This window comes from Melospiza melodia, chromosome 1 (assembly GCF_035770615.1).
Source record: "Melospiza melodia melodia isolate bMelMel2 chromosome 1, bMelMel2.pri, whole genome shotgun sequence".
In the NCBI taxonomy this organism is placed as follows: Eukaryota; Metazoa; Chordata; class Aves; order Passeriformes; family Passerellidae; genus Melospiza; species Melospiza melodia.
Window position 1 is genome coordinate 871934 of NC_086194.1, and position 16911 is coordinate 888844.

General features: G+C 53.1%; 1 protein-coding gene across 13 annotated transcripts in view; it reads right to left on the bottom strand.

Moving 5' to 3' along the window:
- Positions 1–16911, bottom strand: part of MAP4 (microtubule associated protein 4) — a 154692-nt gene that overhangs the window by 32673 nt on the left and 105108 nt on the right. Inside the window, exon 1 of one of the 13 annotated variants that reach the window (XM_063161878.1) lies at positions 7344–8887. The exons of 11 other annotated variants lie outside the window; for them this stretch is intronic. In XM_063161878.1, coding sequence (XP_063017948.1) covers positions 7344–8838 — 1495 coding nt within the window. In that variant the 5' untranslated portion in view covers positions 8839–8887. Of the gene's footprint in view, positions 1–7343; positions 8888–16911 lie in introns of those variants that run through there. One more of the 13 variants, XM_063161790.1, reaches the window with a different exon arrangement.

The following is a 16911-nucleotide window of genomic DNA, read 5'->3' on the forward strand; positions in this document are numbered from 1 at the left end:
GGAGGTGTCCCTGGGACAGGGGGAGGTGTCCCTGCCATGGCAGGGGTGGCACTGGATGAGCTTTAAGGTCCTTTACCCCAATCCCCCAGCCCAGCTCCTCCTGATGCTCAGGGTGTTCAATCTTCCTCTGAGCACCTCCAGCAATGGAGATTCCACAGCTGGGAGCTGCTGCTCCTCTGTCTGATCACCCTCCTGGTAAAAAAAATAGAAAGCTAAAATCTCACAGTTCCCAAATTGCTGGCAGGAGCTGTTTTACAGCTTTGCTGAAATCTCTCAGCAGTCACCCAGCACGGTTTGCTTTCAGCTGCTGCTGTTATTTTCGTTTGCTGACCCACATTCCTATCCTGGAAAAGCAGAACTGTCTCTTCTTGTTCACAACTCCCCTGCCACTGATGACTTTGCAGACACAACCACAACCTCCTCCCTGCCTCCCCACATTCCCTGTTCCAGGCTCAGGAGTCTCATTTGGCCACTGCCTGGGCCAGCTCCCCCAGGATTATTTATTTATTTGTTTGTTTTTTTGTTTATTTATTTATCACAGCTCTCATTCCAGAGAGCCCCTGGAGGACCAGGTGTGCACTGAGACATTGGACTCAAAGGCAAGCACATGGAATTATGGAATCCCAGGATGGTTTGGGATGGAGAGACCCTAAAGATCATCAACCCCCTGCCATGGCAGGGACACCTCCCACTGTCCCAGGTGCTCCCAGCCCTGTCCAGCCTGGCCTTGGGCACTGCCAGGGATCCAGGGGCAGCCACAGCTGCTCTGGGCACCTCTCCACCCTCACAACCAGGATTTTTTTCCATTTATCTTCACCTGACCTTTCCCTCTTTCAAACAGTAGGATTTATGAATTAACAGAGTTTTTTTCTTTTGTTTTCTCTTTCTGGATTCCTCCAAGTCCCTGTGCTGGAGGAAAGCCACGCAGAATTATCCTTATGGCACCTCCATCCTACAAATCCAGTGTGGAGTCCCAGCTGGTGTGAGGTGATGCTGAGCTGAGCCAGGAGGGAGCAAACACAAACCTTCAGCTTTGAGTAACAGCTCTCACAAAAGCTGCAACTCCATGTGAAAAACCCAAACAGGCACAAAGCCTGAAAAGCTCTGCTGTTTGTATTTCCTGAAGAAGTAAAATGAGGCAACAGCACTTACAGAAATGCACCCAGGAGGATCTTTTTGAAGTTAAACTGTGTTACTGCACTGATTTATAAATCACAGAGCTCAGGAGCAACGCCTGTGAGCAGCTCAACACCAACCAGCAGCTTAGGAAAGAGCAAGAACTCCCAAAAATCCATCCTCATGCCAAAAGGCAGGCCCTGGTAGGAGCTGTCTTGGGCTCCTCTCACCAGGCCAGAGGTGTTCCTGGCAAAGGCTGGATGTGGAACCCCATCCTGCTTTTTGGGGTTTGCTGCTCCTCGTGTCCCATCCAGAGGCTGCTGGGCCTGGCCAGGCTCCCCAGGGCACGGGAGCATTCCCAGCCCTGCCAGAGCCCCAGGAGAGTTTGGGCAGCACTCCCAGGGATGCCCAGGGTGGGATTTTGGGGTGTCTGGGCAGGGCCAGGTGTTGGATCAATGATGCCTGTGGGTCCCTCCTGCCTCAGGACACTCCCCATTTCTCTGTGATTCCTTCCTCCCTCCAATAAAGGAGATTTCCATGGGTGTTTGAGGCTGTATCCCCAGATCTGTCCCTGTGGCTCCGTGTGGCAGTCCCTGTGTCACCTGCCCTGCCTGCAGCTGCAGCCCAACGTGAACCAGGCCAGGCATCATCCCCAGATCCCCAGCCAGGGATATTTAGCAGGCTAAGCCCAACTAAAACATCATTCAATGAAACAGCTCCATAATTCTCATCGGGATTAGAGTCATCAGCTGAAAATCCATTAAGAGAAATAGATTAAGCAATAAGGCAATGACCATCCTTGTCTTTACTCTCCCTCTTGAACGTAAACAAGCCCTGAACAAAACCTGCTCATGGGGAACCATAGAGAGGGACCAGCTCCTTCCTCATCCTCAGCTCCTTCCTCATCCTCAGCTCCTTCCTCATCCCTCAGTGCCTTCCTCATCCTCAGCTCCTTCCTTATCCCTCAGCTCCTTCCTCATCCTCAGCTCCTTCCTCATTCCTCAGCTCCTTCCTCATCCCTCATCTCCTTCCTCATCCTCAGCTCCTTCCTCATCCCTCAGCTCCTTCCTCATCCTCAGCTCCTTCCTCATCCTCAGTTCCTTCCTCATCCCTCTGCTCCTTCCTCATCCCTCAGCTCCTTCCTCATCCCTCAGCACCCCAAAGGAGCAGCTGCATCCCAAAACCCACCCTCAAATAAAGCTTTTTTTGTCTAAGGCTCTTCAGAAAAGTATCTACAAGTACAACAAATCTTGGTTTGAACAGAAATGCAACCCTGAGCTGCTTCCTCCTCCCCAGAAAAGGCAGAATCAACATCTCCTGCTTGACCCAAATGCAGAGGGCTCAGCATTTTATTTGGCAACAAGTGCAACTCAGTCAATGTGTACATTTTCCCTGGTTATCAAGAATTGAGAATAAATCAGATGTCCTCTTTGCCTGCATTTGTAAACCTAAGGATTGTTAAGACTCTATTTGTACCCCAGCAAGAGAAATCCTAAATGAGAACAACCTGAAGTGCCTCCCACTTTTATCCAACAGGGCCTGACTGGAATGGTGAGGCTGCTCTGAGTAACAGCTCCCACCACAGTGACAGCAAACCCCCCTGACCTGCAGCTGCCTTGGGCAGGACACCCAGGGAGGAGCAGGCACGAGACAGAGCCCAAATTCCATTTCAGGCTGGCCCTAAAGCTGCTCTGAATGTTGGTGAAACCCCAGAGAATCTCCAGGTGCCACCTGAGCTGGGGCAGTGCTTGGGCCAGGGGACAAGGGGATTTACAGGGGATTTACAGGGAATTCAGAGATTCCCAGACTGGTCTGGGTTGGGAGGGACCTTAAAGCTTCAGTGCCACCCCTGCCATGGCAGGGACACCTCCCACTGCCCCAGGGTGTCCCAATGTCCAGCCTGGCCTTGGGCACTGCCAGGGATCCAGGGCAGCCACAGCTGCTCTGGGAATTCCATCCCAGCCAGGAATTGCCCATTCCCAATCTCCCATCCATCCCTGCCCTCTGGCACTGGGAGCCATTCCCTGGGTCCTGTCCCTCCAGGCCTTTGCCCAAAGCCCCTCTCAGTGTTTCAGTGTCTGAAGGCATAAAACTGTCCCACACTGTTCAAAATGTGAAATAAAGACAATCCTGCCTTGGAACAGCCAAGCACAAAGGTGTCACTAATGATGCAATGAATTCCAGGGAGGCTCCCCAGTGTCCCCCAGTCCCACCCAGGCCCAGAGCAGCTGCAGTCACTCATGTCTTTTTTCTCCTATGACAAACACATTTCCTGTGCCCCCACACCACCAATGCAGTGTTGGCTTTTTACAGGTTTTTTTTACATTCCCAATCCCAGCACTCACTTCAATCAGTGCAAACCTGAGGCCAGGGCTCTCACACCCTCATGCTGGGACTCCTGGATTCTGTACTCCTCTAAAACTCAGTGTTCTGCTGAAAAAACATCCTTCAGGAGACTGGGAGCTAGGCTGGACTTCATGGAGTACAAAAAACCTGAGCTGGAACCCAGGATGGTTTCCTGATGCAAAATGAGCTGGTGTTGGGTGTGACAGACCCAAACTGCAATTCCTGGTGTTCCAGAGCAGGAAACATTTCAGGGAGAGGCCAGGGCAGTGCTGAAGGACATCCCTGCTGGAGGTGACACTGGGTGCAAAGAAATGCCAATAAATCACACAACACTCAGGTGTCACACCTGTCCCCAGGGCTGGGAACAACCTGGCCAGGGAGATTTGATTCCTGAGGGAGCTGGGCAGGTGCTGGGGCTCAGCTCTGAGCAGGACTAATCTGCAGCCAGGATCTCCTGGCTGAAAATAAATACCCATCCTGGGCACGCCAGGGCTTGGACTGGGAGCATCTTTGGGGCAGCTTTTAAAATGAAATTAAAATAAAATTAAACTACATGTGCCATCACCAGAGGGGCTTTAAGGTCCCTTCCAATCAAACTATCCTGGGATTCTGTGATCACACCAACACCCACCTGTCTGCAAGGAAGAAAAGTAAGTTTTATGTACAATTCTACTAATTCTTTCTATTAAAAGAACACAAGAGGAGCAGATATTTAGCAAAAAGTCCCACAGCCCTGGAGGGGCAGAACCAAGGAAGTCTGCTGTAAGTGGAGATACCATACAAATGATTGGGATCAGGCTGCACAGTTCTTTAAAGTATTTTTAGGCTGACAAAAGGTGCAAGTGACAGAATTTGTTACCCCAGGTGTGAGCACTGAGGTCAGGGTGAACAGACAGAGCAGGCAGACAAAGAGAGGGGTTAACAAAAAGCAGGAAAAAGCCTCTGTGTCAGATCAAATGGAGGCTCTGAGCACTGTGCCTGGTGGGTGGATGAGAGCTGCAAGGGGAGGGCTGGGATGAGGCTGATGAGGATCTCAGGACAGGAACTGAGCCTGAATGAAAGGCACAGGAGGGATTTAGCACCAGCTCCACCTTCCAGCCTGCACTGCCTGCTGGGGGAGTTATTTTTACTATAACCACCTCTCTGCTGATTAACAGGGGAGAGGGAAAAATCCCCAGCACAGAAAGCTGGAAAGCTTTTCAGGAACATCTGAGGAACTTCTGTCTGGTTCTGAAAATCCTCTAAACTGCACATATAGAAAACATTTCATTGCATTTACTGCTTTGTTTACTCCCAGGAGAGGAAAAACCCAGAGATTAAAAGAGTAAAAATTACGAAGAGCAGAAAACAACTTTTCAAATTCTACGATACTGATGCCTGTGAGAGCTCTGCCAGCTCAGTTATCTCTGTATCAGCTCACCCAGACCTGTGATTGTGAGGACAACAAACAAGCTTTCATAATAAAGATTGCAAGAGCAAAATTTTAAACCAAATGCTAAAAAACCCTTGGCAATCTGAATAAACCATCTGCAAAGCACAACCCAGCCAGAACACTGGGAGCACTCCCATCTCAGTGACCTTTCCATCACTGATGCTCAGCCCCTCTGGGGAAAACATGTCAATCCACTTCAGATGAGGTTTTAAATGTTTTGTCTGATTTAAAGATCCCACAGAGCTGTGCTTTCAAACAGCTGTCCCTTGAGCTGGACAGAATTCACCACCCAAACCAAACTGGGGGTCCCAGTTGCCCAAAACATGAACCTTCTTGCTGATTTGTCTTGTAAACTAAACCTTGGTGTCAGGGCAGGTGTTGGCAAATCCCATTACCCCCAAAAAAGTGGGACATGGAAAGTGTCAGCAAACACCATCACCCCCAAAAAATGGGACATGGAAAGTGTCAGCAAACCCCTAAAACTGTGACATGAATGTTGTCATCAAACCCCAAAAAACCTGGGACGTGAAAGATATCAGCAAACTCCCAAAGATCTGTGACATGAAAGGTGATGGCAAGCTCCTTCACCCCGAGAACTCTGACATGAAAGGTGTGCACAAATTAATCATTTTTGGGGTTTTTTCTGCTCCACATTTGCTGTCAACACCACTTTACTCCTGCCATGTTTCAGTTCCCAAGACAACTGATGGCTCTCTCATGTTTGGGTACAAAATCAAGCCCAGGTGACCACGGAACACGAGGGTCTGACCTGAGTCCAAGGGAACCTCCCCAGGTGTCCTGTCCCACCCTGGCTCAAGCCAGGATCACCACAGGGCAGCGAGGGGCTCCCACCTGCCTGCCAGGAGCTGACAGCTCTGCTCAGGTGCCAAGGAGCCAGGGCTACCCAAGCTCATTAAAATCTGTCCCTGGAGCCAACTGTGAAGAACCAGGGAACACTGAGAGGATGGAAAGGGAAGGATCTCCCCATCCTCAACACCCCATCCCTGGCAGTGTCCCAGGCCAGGCTGGACAGGGCTTGGAGCAGCCTGGGGTAGGGGAAGGTGTCCCTGTCCATGGCAGGGGTGGCATGGATGGGCTCTGAGGTCCCTCCAGCCCAGCCCCAGCCCATCCTGGGATCCTGTGGTTCAGTGAAAAGGTGAGACATGCTGGCAGAACACAGAGGGGAGTTTGTACTGCCCAAATGCTCCCCAAACATGAGGTTGGGAACTGAAGCATCTAGGGAGATAAGTGGAGAAAGCAGAGCTCCCATTAGGCCCAGCAGTGCTGAGTGGCCAATGGCTGGGGGGCCACGCAGAGCCCAGCAGTGAGAGCTGCCAGAGTGACCATGGGGTGTCACTCACACACCACAAACCCAGAGGAGAGCAAACCCAGGGCTGTGAGAGCACAGCCCCTCGGGGCTGCCCTGCCCCGCGCAGAGAGCTCAGCTCACCCCAAGAGTTTTGGGGCTCCACCTGAGGAGCTCACTCCCTGCACACCTGAGCTGTACCCTCCCCTCCCTCGACAACGCGACACTTTCCATTTCACATCAGCCCTCCCAGCTGGCTACAAGAGGATGCAAAAATTCTCTTGCAAATCTTTTGTCTTTATCCCCTGACACATTTTCTCTCCTCTCGTTAATGCGGGCGGCAGACAAAGCACAAACACCGCGGTCGCATCCAAAATCTGGGAAAAAAGCAGGTTTATTGCTGGCTGGGGCTGCCAGGGGGGACACAGAGATGTTGTTCCAGGCGGGAGAACAAAGATTAACTACTCTTCTCACAGATTTAAAATCCGGGAAGAGTGACCTCATACACCACAGCACCATTGAAACAACAAACCCCATAGAACACAACAAGCTGCTATTGACCCTTGGAATGGGAACGGCTCCATTCAAACGGGGGGTTTGGGAAAGAGCTTCCAGAAAGTGACAGGGAAATTCCACTTTGAATTTCAGCACCGGGAAGAGCTTAACTCCATAAATCATCGCACCCATCGCTCTTGTGCTCCCCTCAAACTGAGTGCCAGAAGCTTACGGGAAAAGCACAACCCGCAGATTTTTTTGGCAGGGGCTGAAAGGGTTTAACTTTGCTATCACCCTGCTCTCACAATGCAGCTCGTGATCTGGGGTACCTCTGCTCGGGGGAGGTGTGGCAGGAGGGGACCCGGGGGACACTGGCGGGGACCCCTGTGGATGCCACGGATCTGAAAATCCATCGCTCAAGTTTAGGATCCTGACAACCCATTAACAGCTGCTGCTGCAACAGACGCTGAGCAGCCAGCCAGGCAATTAATTTTCCCCTTTTCCCCTCCGTTTCTATCCGTACAGAGCCATCCTTTGTTCTGCCTGCGGAGCGCGGCGGTGCCGGGCTCCCAGGTGCGCTCTGAAGTCACTGAGCACTCCCAGCTCCCGTCCGCTCCCTGCCCGGAGAGGTAAAAATTACTGACATACCATCACGTGGTAGATCTCCTTGCTTGGGAGACGGAGAGCTCTGCACATTGCTGACCTCGATTTCTTTCCTCTCCAGAGGAGCCGCTTTGCCGGGCTCCGGCTCGGCGCCTTTGCCTTTGGGAGCATCGAGCCCCGGCGCTCCATCGCCGCCGTCCCTCTTGTCCCTCTTGGCCGCCGCCTCCTGCCGCTCTTTGTCCTGGCCGCCGAGCTCGGGGATCTGCTCCAGCTTGCTGTGGAAGGCGCTCGGGCTGCCCAGCTCTTTCTTGAGCGAGTTGCTGCCGTTCCACTCCTCTCGCTTCTTGGCGGCCGGCTCCTCCCGCGCCGGGGCCGGGGGCTGCGCGCCGGGGCCGGGGCTCGGCGGGGCCGCGGGGCCGCCCAGCGCCGCCTGCTCCTCCGCCACCGTCAGCGAGCGCTTCATCGGGGAGCTCGGCTTGGCGGCCGTGGGGCTGCGGCTCTGGGTCAGGCTGCTATTAGGAGAGAGCAGCCCAGTGGCGACGTCTTCTCTAAGCACCGGCTCAGGGTATTTATCGGCCAGGTTAAGGGTTAGGGGCACCGACAAGTGAGAGCACTCTGACATCGCACGCCTCATCGCCTTCCTCTGGTGGGCAGCCCTGGCCAGCAAACTGCCCTCAGAGCCCAGCTGCTCCTCCATCTCCTCCTCCAGCTCGGGGCTCTCGCTCAGGTCGCTGCTTTTGGACTCGTCCTGGGCCAGCTCCACGGTGGTGGTCGGAGGGGCGGCTTTGGCAGCCGGAGCGGGGGAACGGAGCCCGCTCTGCCCGGAGCTCTCGTTAAGCACCCCCAGGACACAATAGCCGGGGGCTCCATCTTTTTTCACGGCCGCTTCTTTAGACCCCGAGTCGTTCGGCAGGATGGGCTGGAAATTGGGGTTCCAGACGCTGATTTCCTGCTCCTTCATGTATTTGCCGGCATCGCTCTCCGGCACGGAGAGATGGGGCAGCTTCGGCTCCGGCTGGCACTTGGTCTCCATCCCAGCCTTACCCACGGCTTTCTCCTGGTCGGTGATGGCTTCATTTTTACCCAGCCCGGGAGCGGCTTTTTCGGCTGCCGCCTGTCCCACGCGGAAATCGGTGGCTTTAGGGTTCCCGAAGTTGCCTTCAGCAGAAGGAAAGGTTTCCGAAATCAGGGACCAGCTCTCAAGGTGACCTGCAGCCGCCTGGTATTTCTTGCCGGGCACCTCAAATTCTCTTTTGTCTTTCTGAGCTATTTTTAGCTCTTTGTCTAGCTTTCCCTCGAAGAAGCAGAGCTTGTCCTCATCCGTGAAACCGGCGTTCTTAACGAGCCCATCCTTAATCGGTCCCCCCGAGTTCACGTTCAAGCCAATCTCGTTAAGCTTCCCCTCCGTCCTCTGCCACTCGAATTCGGTTTTGCCGAAGTCTTTCGGGGACTCCATGCGGTGGAAGGCGGCCGGGAAGCTCTCGGGGCTCTTGCCCTTGCCCAGCGGGCTGTACTCGGGCTGCTGGTTGGAGAGGGACATCGCGGCGGCTCCGCGGCTCCGCTGCAGCGCTCGGCGCGCCGGGCTCGCTGCCGTGACGACACGGCGTGCCCCCGGTATTCGTGACAAACCCCGTCCTCCCCACCCCCTGCGCCGTCGCCTTCACTTACTGCAGGCAGCCACTAGTTCAAAAGAAACCGGCAGGTTGCATCCTTTTGTGGAGAATCCTCCGGAATTCACTTGGGGAAGGCGAGCGCCCGGCCGCGGGCTGAGGCTGCCGGGGTTTATCGGCTCAGGGGAAGGGTTCTGCTGTCAGCAGCCTTTGGGGGGTCCCGACACGTTTGGGGGGATTTCAGCCTCTCCCTTTGCTCTGCCAAGCTGTGCTGCGATCGATGCCTTGATCGGTATCAGTTCCTGCTGACGAGCCATTCCAAGAACACGCAGGACCCAAGGTCAGCAATTCCCCCCCAAAGCAAACCAAGGCACGGCCCCCCCAGCCCAGCCCCAGCAGCACAGCGCAGAATGAGCCCTTTCAGCACAAGGGCTTTGTTTTCTGTGAATTTTAATATATTCTTCTGGAGTCAACAGTGATCACAAGTCCTGCTGTAATGAGCATTTCACAATTCACAAACCGGATCACTCCCGTAAGCAAGAGGACAAAGCTGAAAAGGATGTGATGGGATGTGTTTGGAAAGGTCCTGGAGTCTCAAATACAGCAAGATTCATTTTCATCATATTTTTATGAACACGAACATATCTTACAATATTTTTAGCTGACGTAAAGATTCCACATATCTGTGTTTTGAAACAGCCTCTGGGTGCACAGAATTTGCCAGACAAGCCAGACACGTGCCCCAGCTGACAAAAATACCAACTTCATTGCTTGTTGTCCTGGCTGCAGGTGGATTTTTTCTGTCACCCTTCACCCACACCAGCACTGCACACTTTGTGTTGGTCCATCCCAGTCCAGTCCCAACACCTCTGATGTGCCCTCCTCAGGCACCCCTGTTCCAGCATCCCCATAGGGCTCCTTCAGCTGGGAGTCATGATTTGGACACCACTCCCCTGGTTAAACCGGGCTGCAGAGGATGCATTAGCACCAAACTGCAGATTCAGCTTTTATTCTTAAGTGTCTGGTGCAGCTTAATCCTTGACTGAGGCAGATTTTGCTCTCTGAGCCAGGGTCACAGCACATGAACCATCCCGGATGTCACCGCACTCTGGAGAAAATGTCCTCAGAGCTCATGGAAAAGGCCTCCCCTGCTCGAATTGAACTGAAAGAAATGTATTTTTATACCCAGAGCCTGCAAGTTCCACTACGCCCCCTGAATTGAACCTGCTGTGAGAAATGCTACAATCCACACATTTATCTGCTTGTATTTAAGCCTGGGATTTAAGGCACTGCTATATTTAAAAACAATGACTAAGGAACTGTAAGTTATATGAATCTTTCCTGACAGCCTCTAATTAACCAGAATAGTTCCACCCACAACCTTCACTTCTCAAAGAGCCTCAACAATTTTTCTCTGCTTTAAAATATTCTGAGGTGTTTTGCTGTGGGAAACGGGCTCTCAGCTCACGGCTCGTGCTCTCCCTCCTCCCTGATGTAGGACTAATGTTTGCAAGCACTTGCTCACTCTGAAAGTACTGACTGTGCTCCCCAATCTGGCAGGCCCTGAGTTCCTCTAGTCCCATGTAATTACTGTTATTCCTTCATTGCTCACCCAATCCAAACCAAGATTTTTTTTTACAGGAAATCTCAATCCACCAGAGATCCCTTAAAGCACTTCCCTAGGAGTGAGGGCAGCCCTGTAAAGCTCTCTGAAACCACCTAGGAGCTTTTTATTTGATTTTTTTTTTTTAAGAAAAACAAATGTCAACCATTTCTAACAGAGGAGAAAACCCCTTTGATTTTGGGGCTGGTACTTCAGAGCCTGGGATCATGGAAGGGATTTGCATCACAGCGAAGAAAAGCCTGACTCCATGTCAGTGCACAGCCACTAGCAGCCTCCACTGCTGCTGCCTTATTAAATAATATTTTCTAATGCAGGAAATGAACCACAGTCAATACCTGGGATGCTCAGAAGCAGGAGAATGCTTAGCTATGAAAAATCTCCAAAGTCAGCCAGTATTTAATCTCTCAGGACATTAATGGAGGTAATGCAGAGTTCATACACTGAGAGCTTCCCAACAGCCTCCTCCTGCCCAGGGCATGCTGCTCCCAGAGCCCTGCCCAGCTCCAGTGGCCTTTATCTTCTACCCAGTCCCTTTCTTTTAATTTCTATTTATGAATATTCTGCCTCTGAAGCTGTGCCATGATGGTTGTGCAAGGCCAGGAATGGCCACTCGCTGTGACCAGCAGCTCTCCCAGCAGAGCTTTGCTCCCTCTTGTTCCTTTAGATTCCCAGAAACCTTAAATTCTCTGAAGAATTAGAAGGCAAAGTGGTCAGTGAAGATGAGCCAGAAAGGGTGGAAGGATGTTGGGCAGCTTTTGAGAGGAGACTGAAGTAAGGAAGGGTCTCACTGGAGCAGAGCTGGGTTGGAAGGGAAAATCAGATACCCTCAAAGGAGCTCCACCACTGCTTTTACCCTCAGCTCAACATGGAGGAACATCTCCTGCTCTTCAAGTACCAAATCTGCGGTTTCCCTCTCCTCTGGGCTCTCCAGCACCCTTCATGCCAGGCAGGAGCAGTGACACCATTACAGGATCCTGCAAATCAGGCCTTGGTCCAGCTCTGCACGTGGAGCTTCCCCACTGCCTGAGGGTCCCATCCCTCCCAGAGGGGAGAGAGCCTGCTCTTGAGAAGGAAGGCTCTGGTTTGCCTGCTCACAAGGAGGAAGGCTCTGGTTTGCCTGCTCACAAGGAGGAAGGCTCTGGTTTGCCTACTCACAGGGAGGAAGGCTCTGGTTTGCCTGCTCACAAGGAGGAAGGGTCTGGTTTGCCTGCTCACAAGGAGGAAGGCTCTATTTCGCCTGTTCACAAGGAGGAAGGCTCTGGTTTGCCTGTTCACAAGGAGGAAGGCTCTGGTTTGCCTGCTCACAAGGAGGAAGGCTCTGGTTTGCCTGCTCACAAGGAGGAAGGCTCTGGTTTGCCTACTCACAGGGAGGAAGGCTCTGGTTTGCCTGCTCACAAGGAGGAAGGCTCTGGTTTGCCTGCTCACAGGAGGAAGGCTCTGGTTTGCCTGCTCTTGAGGAGGAAGGCTCTGGTTTGCCTGCTCAGAAGGAGGAAGGCTCTGGTTTGCCTGCTCACAGGGAGGAAGGCTCTGGTTTGCCTGCTCACAAGGAGGAAGGCTCTGGTTTGCCTGTTCACAGGGAGGAAGGCTCTGGTTTGCCTGTTCACAAGGAGGAAGGCTCTGGTTTGCCTGCTCACAAGGAGGAAGGGTCTGGTTTGCCTGCTCACAAGGAGGAAGGCTCTGGTTTGCCTGCTCTTGAGGAGGAAGGCTCTGGTTTGCCTGCTCACAAGGAGGAAGGCTCTGGTTTGCCTGCTCACATCCTTTTAGCCCCATTAAACCCCGTCCCTGCTTGCTAGAGCTGACAGGATCAGCCCAGGATGCTGAGCACGCCCAGCCCAGTCCCAGTGCCAGCCCCAGCCACCCCTGCAGGCACTCAGACCTACTGGGCTGCTTCCAGTGATCCCTTGCCAAGGGCAGCCATCCCAAGGGATGCTGAGCCCTCGCTGGGCTGCTCCAGGTGGAGCTGGGCTGTGCCAGTCCCCGGAGCAGGCGGAGATCACTACATCCCACGTCAGCCCTGGTACCCAATCTGCAGCCTCCCAGCCTCAGCAGATGAATCAGCCTAGTGCTTCTATTTTTGCTTCACTCCCGAAGCTATTACTTATCCCTGCTAATGCTCTGGGGTTTTTTTTTTGCTTTAATCTAACACAATCGTTTCTGTGCAGCCTCTTGCGCTGGTTTCTAAGGCAACATCACTTTCCAGGATGATGAGCTCCTCGGTGCCAGCGTGGTTGGTGTGGTCTCTAATTAAGAGTTATTAGCAAGAACAGCAATCAGAGCAGGCAGAGCCACGAGGACACGCTCTGTGTGCCCAGGAACATAGGATTTACACACCCTGCCCCCTGTGCTGACACACACACGGGCTGTGGAACCAGCCCTGCCCAACTCCCGCCTCACTTCTTCCCACAGGCTGCAAGGAACCAGGCTGAAGGATTAATTAAACTGGAATATTTAGGATTCTGACCACCAGAACCTTGTACTATAAGGTTAACATTGCAAAGGTGTGGAGTTGTACAAACCTTAAACACAGCCTCATGTTTTATAGGATGGGTCATTTACAGATCAAATCCCGCTTTAGAATTTACATCAAAAACCAGAGATCAGCCAAAACCAGCAATCAAACACACTCAGAGTGTTTCCAACTCAATATTTGCTTATTGTGGGGATATTTCATAGAGCAGAGGCAACACAAAGTTCACCAAATGATGCACAAGCCACAGACTGGCGACATCAGCCAGGGAAAGAGGTTTGGAATTCAGACTTCCCAGAAAGTTACACAGCACCATAAGGAAATGTGGTCAGCAGCCTCAGCCTGGCAGACTCTGCAGCCAGAAGTGGATTTGTTTCACTCCCAGCTTTTCCTGGAAATCCAAGTGTCAAGGATGAGCAGGAATACAAAATAAAGGAAGGAGATCAGCCTCAGGAAGGCTGGCCCAGGACCAGCTCCAGGGGAGAGCTGGGCACGGCTGCATCAGCTGCAGAGGAACCAGAACTGGGGCAGCAGGGGGGAAAGCAGCTGGGGAAAACCAGGGGCATCTGCACTGGGGTCAGCTGCTCTGGGGAACCTCGACAGAACACAGAGCTGAGGGCTGGGGCAGCACAGGGAGGGGGATTTAGGTGGGATATTGGGAAGGAATTCCTGCCTGGGAGGTGGGGAGGTGCCCAGAGCAGCTGGGGCTGCCCCTGCATCCCTGGCAGTGCCCAGGCCAGGCTGGATGGGGCTGGGAGCAGCCTGGGAGGTGTCCCTGCCATGGCAGGGGTGGCACTGGGTGAGGTCTGAGGTTCCTTCCAACCCAACCATTCAGGGATTCTGTGATCCTGTGGGATCAGAGGCCCCTGAGCACCCAGCACTGCAGAGCTGCACCTCTGGAAAAGCATCCTGTAAGCTCAGCTCAGCTCAGCTCAGCTCAGCTCAGCTCAGCTCAGTTTTTAGCCAGGGACAGAAGCAACACCTCCCCAAAGCCTTCTGTTCAAGCTGAACCAAACTCCCAGGGTAGGAGAGCAGCCCAGGGCCAAGGTCCCCTCCCAAAGCCCTGTGACACTGCCAGACCTGGCTGGTGACACCGTGTGGGGCTCAGCTCCCTCCCACACCCCCTGGGATAATTAACAGGCCTTTAATTAATGCACAGCCTGCAATATGGTGATTCTGAGCACTTCCAAAGCATTATCAGAGCACCTCTGTTATTACCAGCACACAACTGCTGATGATCTCAGGATGCCTGGCTGCACTTGCACATCCTCAGCCCCTGCCCTGATTAACTCAGTGTTAATCAGCTGATGAATTCCTGTCAGACAAACCCAATTACACTTTGGGGTCCCACAGGAGAACTCCAAACATGGCATGACTGAAAGGTTACTGTGCAAACGCTAGGCCCACTCAAAATAATGGAAACCAGGCAGGGAAAGAAAATACTTCCAGCAAGAGCTTCACTGTGGCTGCAAAAGCAAAGCAAATCCTGTCATTAGACAGGGATGGGCATTTCTTGCTTTTAAATGGATTTGATTTGCACACAAACTGTTGAGCAATCTGCCCTGCATGCCACAGGGTGGCTGTGGCAATGGGCACAAGACAGCCTGGCACGGGCTGGGGACAGGAGGCAGCCCCAGGGATGGGGATGGACGGGGGAAAGAGGGATCCAGGCATGAGATGAGCACTCCAGCAGCCCCCACTGGGGCAGGAATGCAGGAGCAGACTGTCAGCACCACAGGGTGGTTGTGCAACGAGCACTCGGCTGCAGAGCTGGCCCTGGGCTGAACAGCTTATGCAAATCAAAATCCATAAGAGGATACAGCCCCCAAACGCTGAAACAAATTAATTTCTTTTTCTAAAATCGACTATTATTCAAGGACAGATTGAAAAAAAAATCTTCTGCAATTCTCCCTTTGACACAGAGCTTGAGGAGCAGAGGGAAGGGGGACGTGAGCAGCAGATCAGAAACAGAATCAGAATCAGAATCCAACAGCCCAACCCTGGCCCAGTGAAAACTTTCCATCATTCCCCCTTAACCTTCCCCAGCACCTCCTTGGAAATACAGAATTTAGGATCCTGACTGTCACCTCTAATTCCCAATTTGAGTTTTAATTCACACAAGAGGCACCACACAAAGGTTCAGTCACATTGTAAAGGCTGATAATGCCTGTGGTGTTTCTGTTATCAGCTGCCTCCTGACATTAAAAAGTATAAAATAATTTTCCATGAGGCTCTGGGGTAGTTTTTCCAATGGCAACAATAACAATGAGAAGCTGAAATAAACCCAAAAGAGGGATAAGGGATTAAATTTAAGAATTGCACAATCAGCCTTATAGCCAATGTTCCTTAAGCTGCACAGTCAAAAATAGAAAAAAAATAAAATTACACAAGTGTGCAAGGCCTGATTTACAGGAGATGGATCCAACTCCCATCAGAGAGAGGGATCTGCAGCATCACAGTTGCCATGACTCCCGAGGGAGCTGCACCACAGCCCTGGCACTGATTTTAGCAGCACAGACAGGAGCTGATGTTTTCAGGGAAGCATCCTGTTATCCTGGAACACACAGTGTAGGACACGGGAGCCTGGCTAAAGAGATTTCATCACTGAACTTCAGCAGGGGGTCCTCCAAAATACCTTAAAATGGGAGCAAATCACTGCCTGCCCACCAGGGGAAAGAAACAAGAAAGATGGAGAGGGGCTGGGGACAAGGATGGAGGGACAGGACACAGGGAATGGCTCCCAGTGCCAGAGGGCAGGGATGGGTGGGAGATTGGGAATTGGGAATTCCTGGCTGGGATGGGATTCCCAGAGCAGCTGTGGCTGCCCCTGGATCCCTGGCAGTGCCCAAGGCCAGGCTGGACACTGGGACACCCTGGGACTGTGGGAGGTGTCCCTGCCATGGCAGGGGTGGCACTAAAGCTTTAAGGTCCCTCCCAACCCAGAGCATTCCAGGATCCTGCGGGGATCTCAGGTGTGCAGCAGGAGCCTCCCAGGCCTGCCTGACAGTCCCAGGTGAGGAGCTGGCCATGGTGTGGCCACAGCTAAAGGCACAAATCCCCTGAGCATGCCACTGTTACAGAACAGGAGCACAAACAGGCACCTGGAGGGGACACAGCCCCTGTGACACCTGGACTGCCACAGAGCTCTCCTGGGTCCCTGCAGCCCTGCCAGGGGATGCTGCCACCACCAGCCCTGGAATGGTTACAAAGGTGTGGATGTGGCACAGGGGAATGTGGGTCAGTGGTGCCCTGGCAGCGCTGGGGTTAAAGGCTGAGCTTCCCCAGGCTGAACAATTCCCTGATCTGAGCCACGAACAAGCACAGGCACTGGCCAGGGATGCCAGCACCCTCCCCTCGCTGAGTGCTGGGCTCAGCTCGGTGCCACTGGGGTGTGGATTCCCTCTGCAGGCACCCCCACACCCCTTGTGCCAGCTGAGGGACCCAGCCAGGCCCTGGGGTGTGTGCAGCTCTGAACAGCTGCTCCAGGAGGGGCCAGCACGGATGGAAATGGAGACAAAAGCCTCGGCCATGGATCTGCTCTGTGGGCAGGAGTGCCCATCTCTGAACTCCTGGAGGGGGCACCGAGTGCTCTGGGCTGGGGACAGGGCTGGCATTGGGCACAGCACTCCAACCTCAGTGATCCTGGGGCTCTGGGATGGCAAAGCACCCTCAGCTGCTGTGGGAACACAGCTCAGGAGCGCCCAAACAAGCTCAGCCTGGAACCATGGAAGCTCCTGAGCTGGGAGGGACCCACAGGGATCGCTGATCAACTCCTGCTCTGCACAGACACCCCAAAATCCCACCCTGAGCATCCCTGAGGGTGCTGGACAAACACTCCTGGAGCTCTGGCAGGGTTGGGAATGTGCCCATGCCCTGGGGAGCCTGGGGAATTCAGTGCTGGGCACTCTGAGC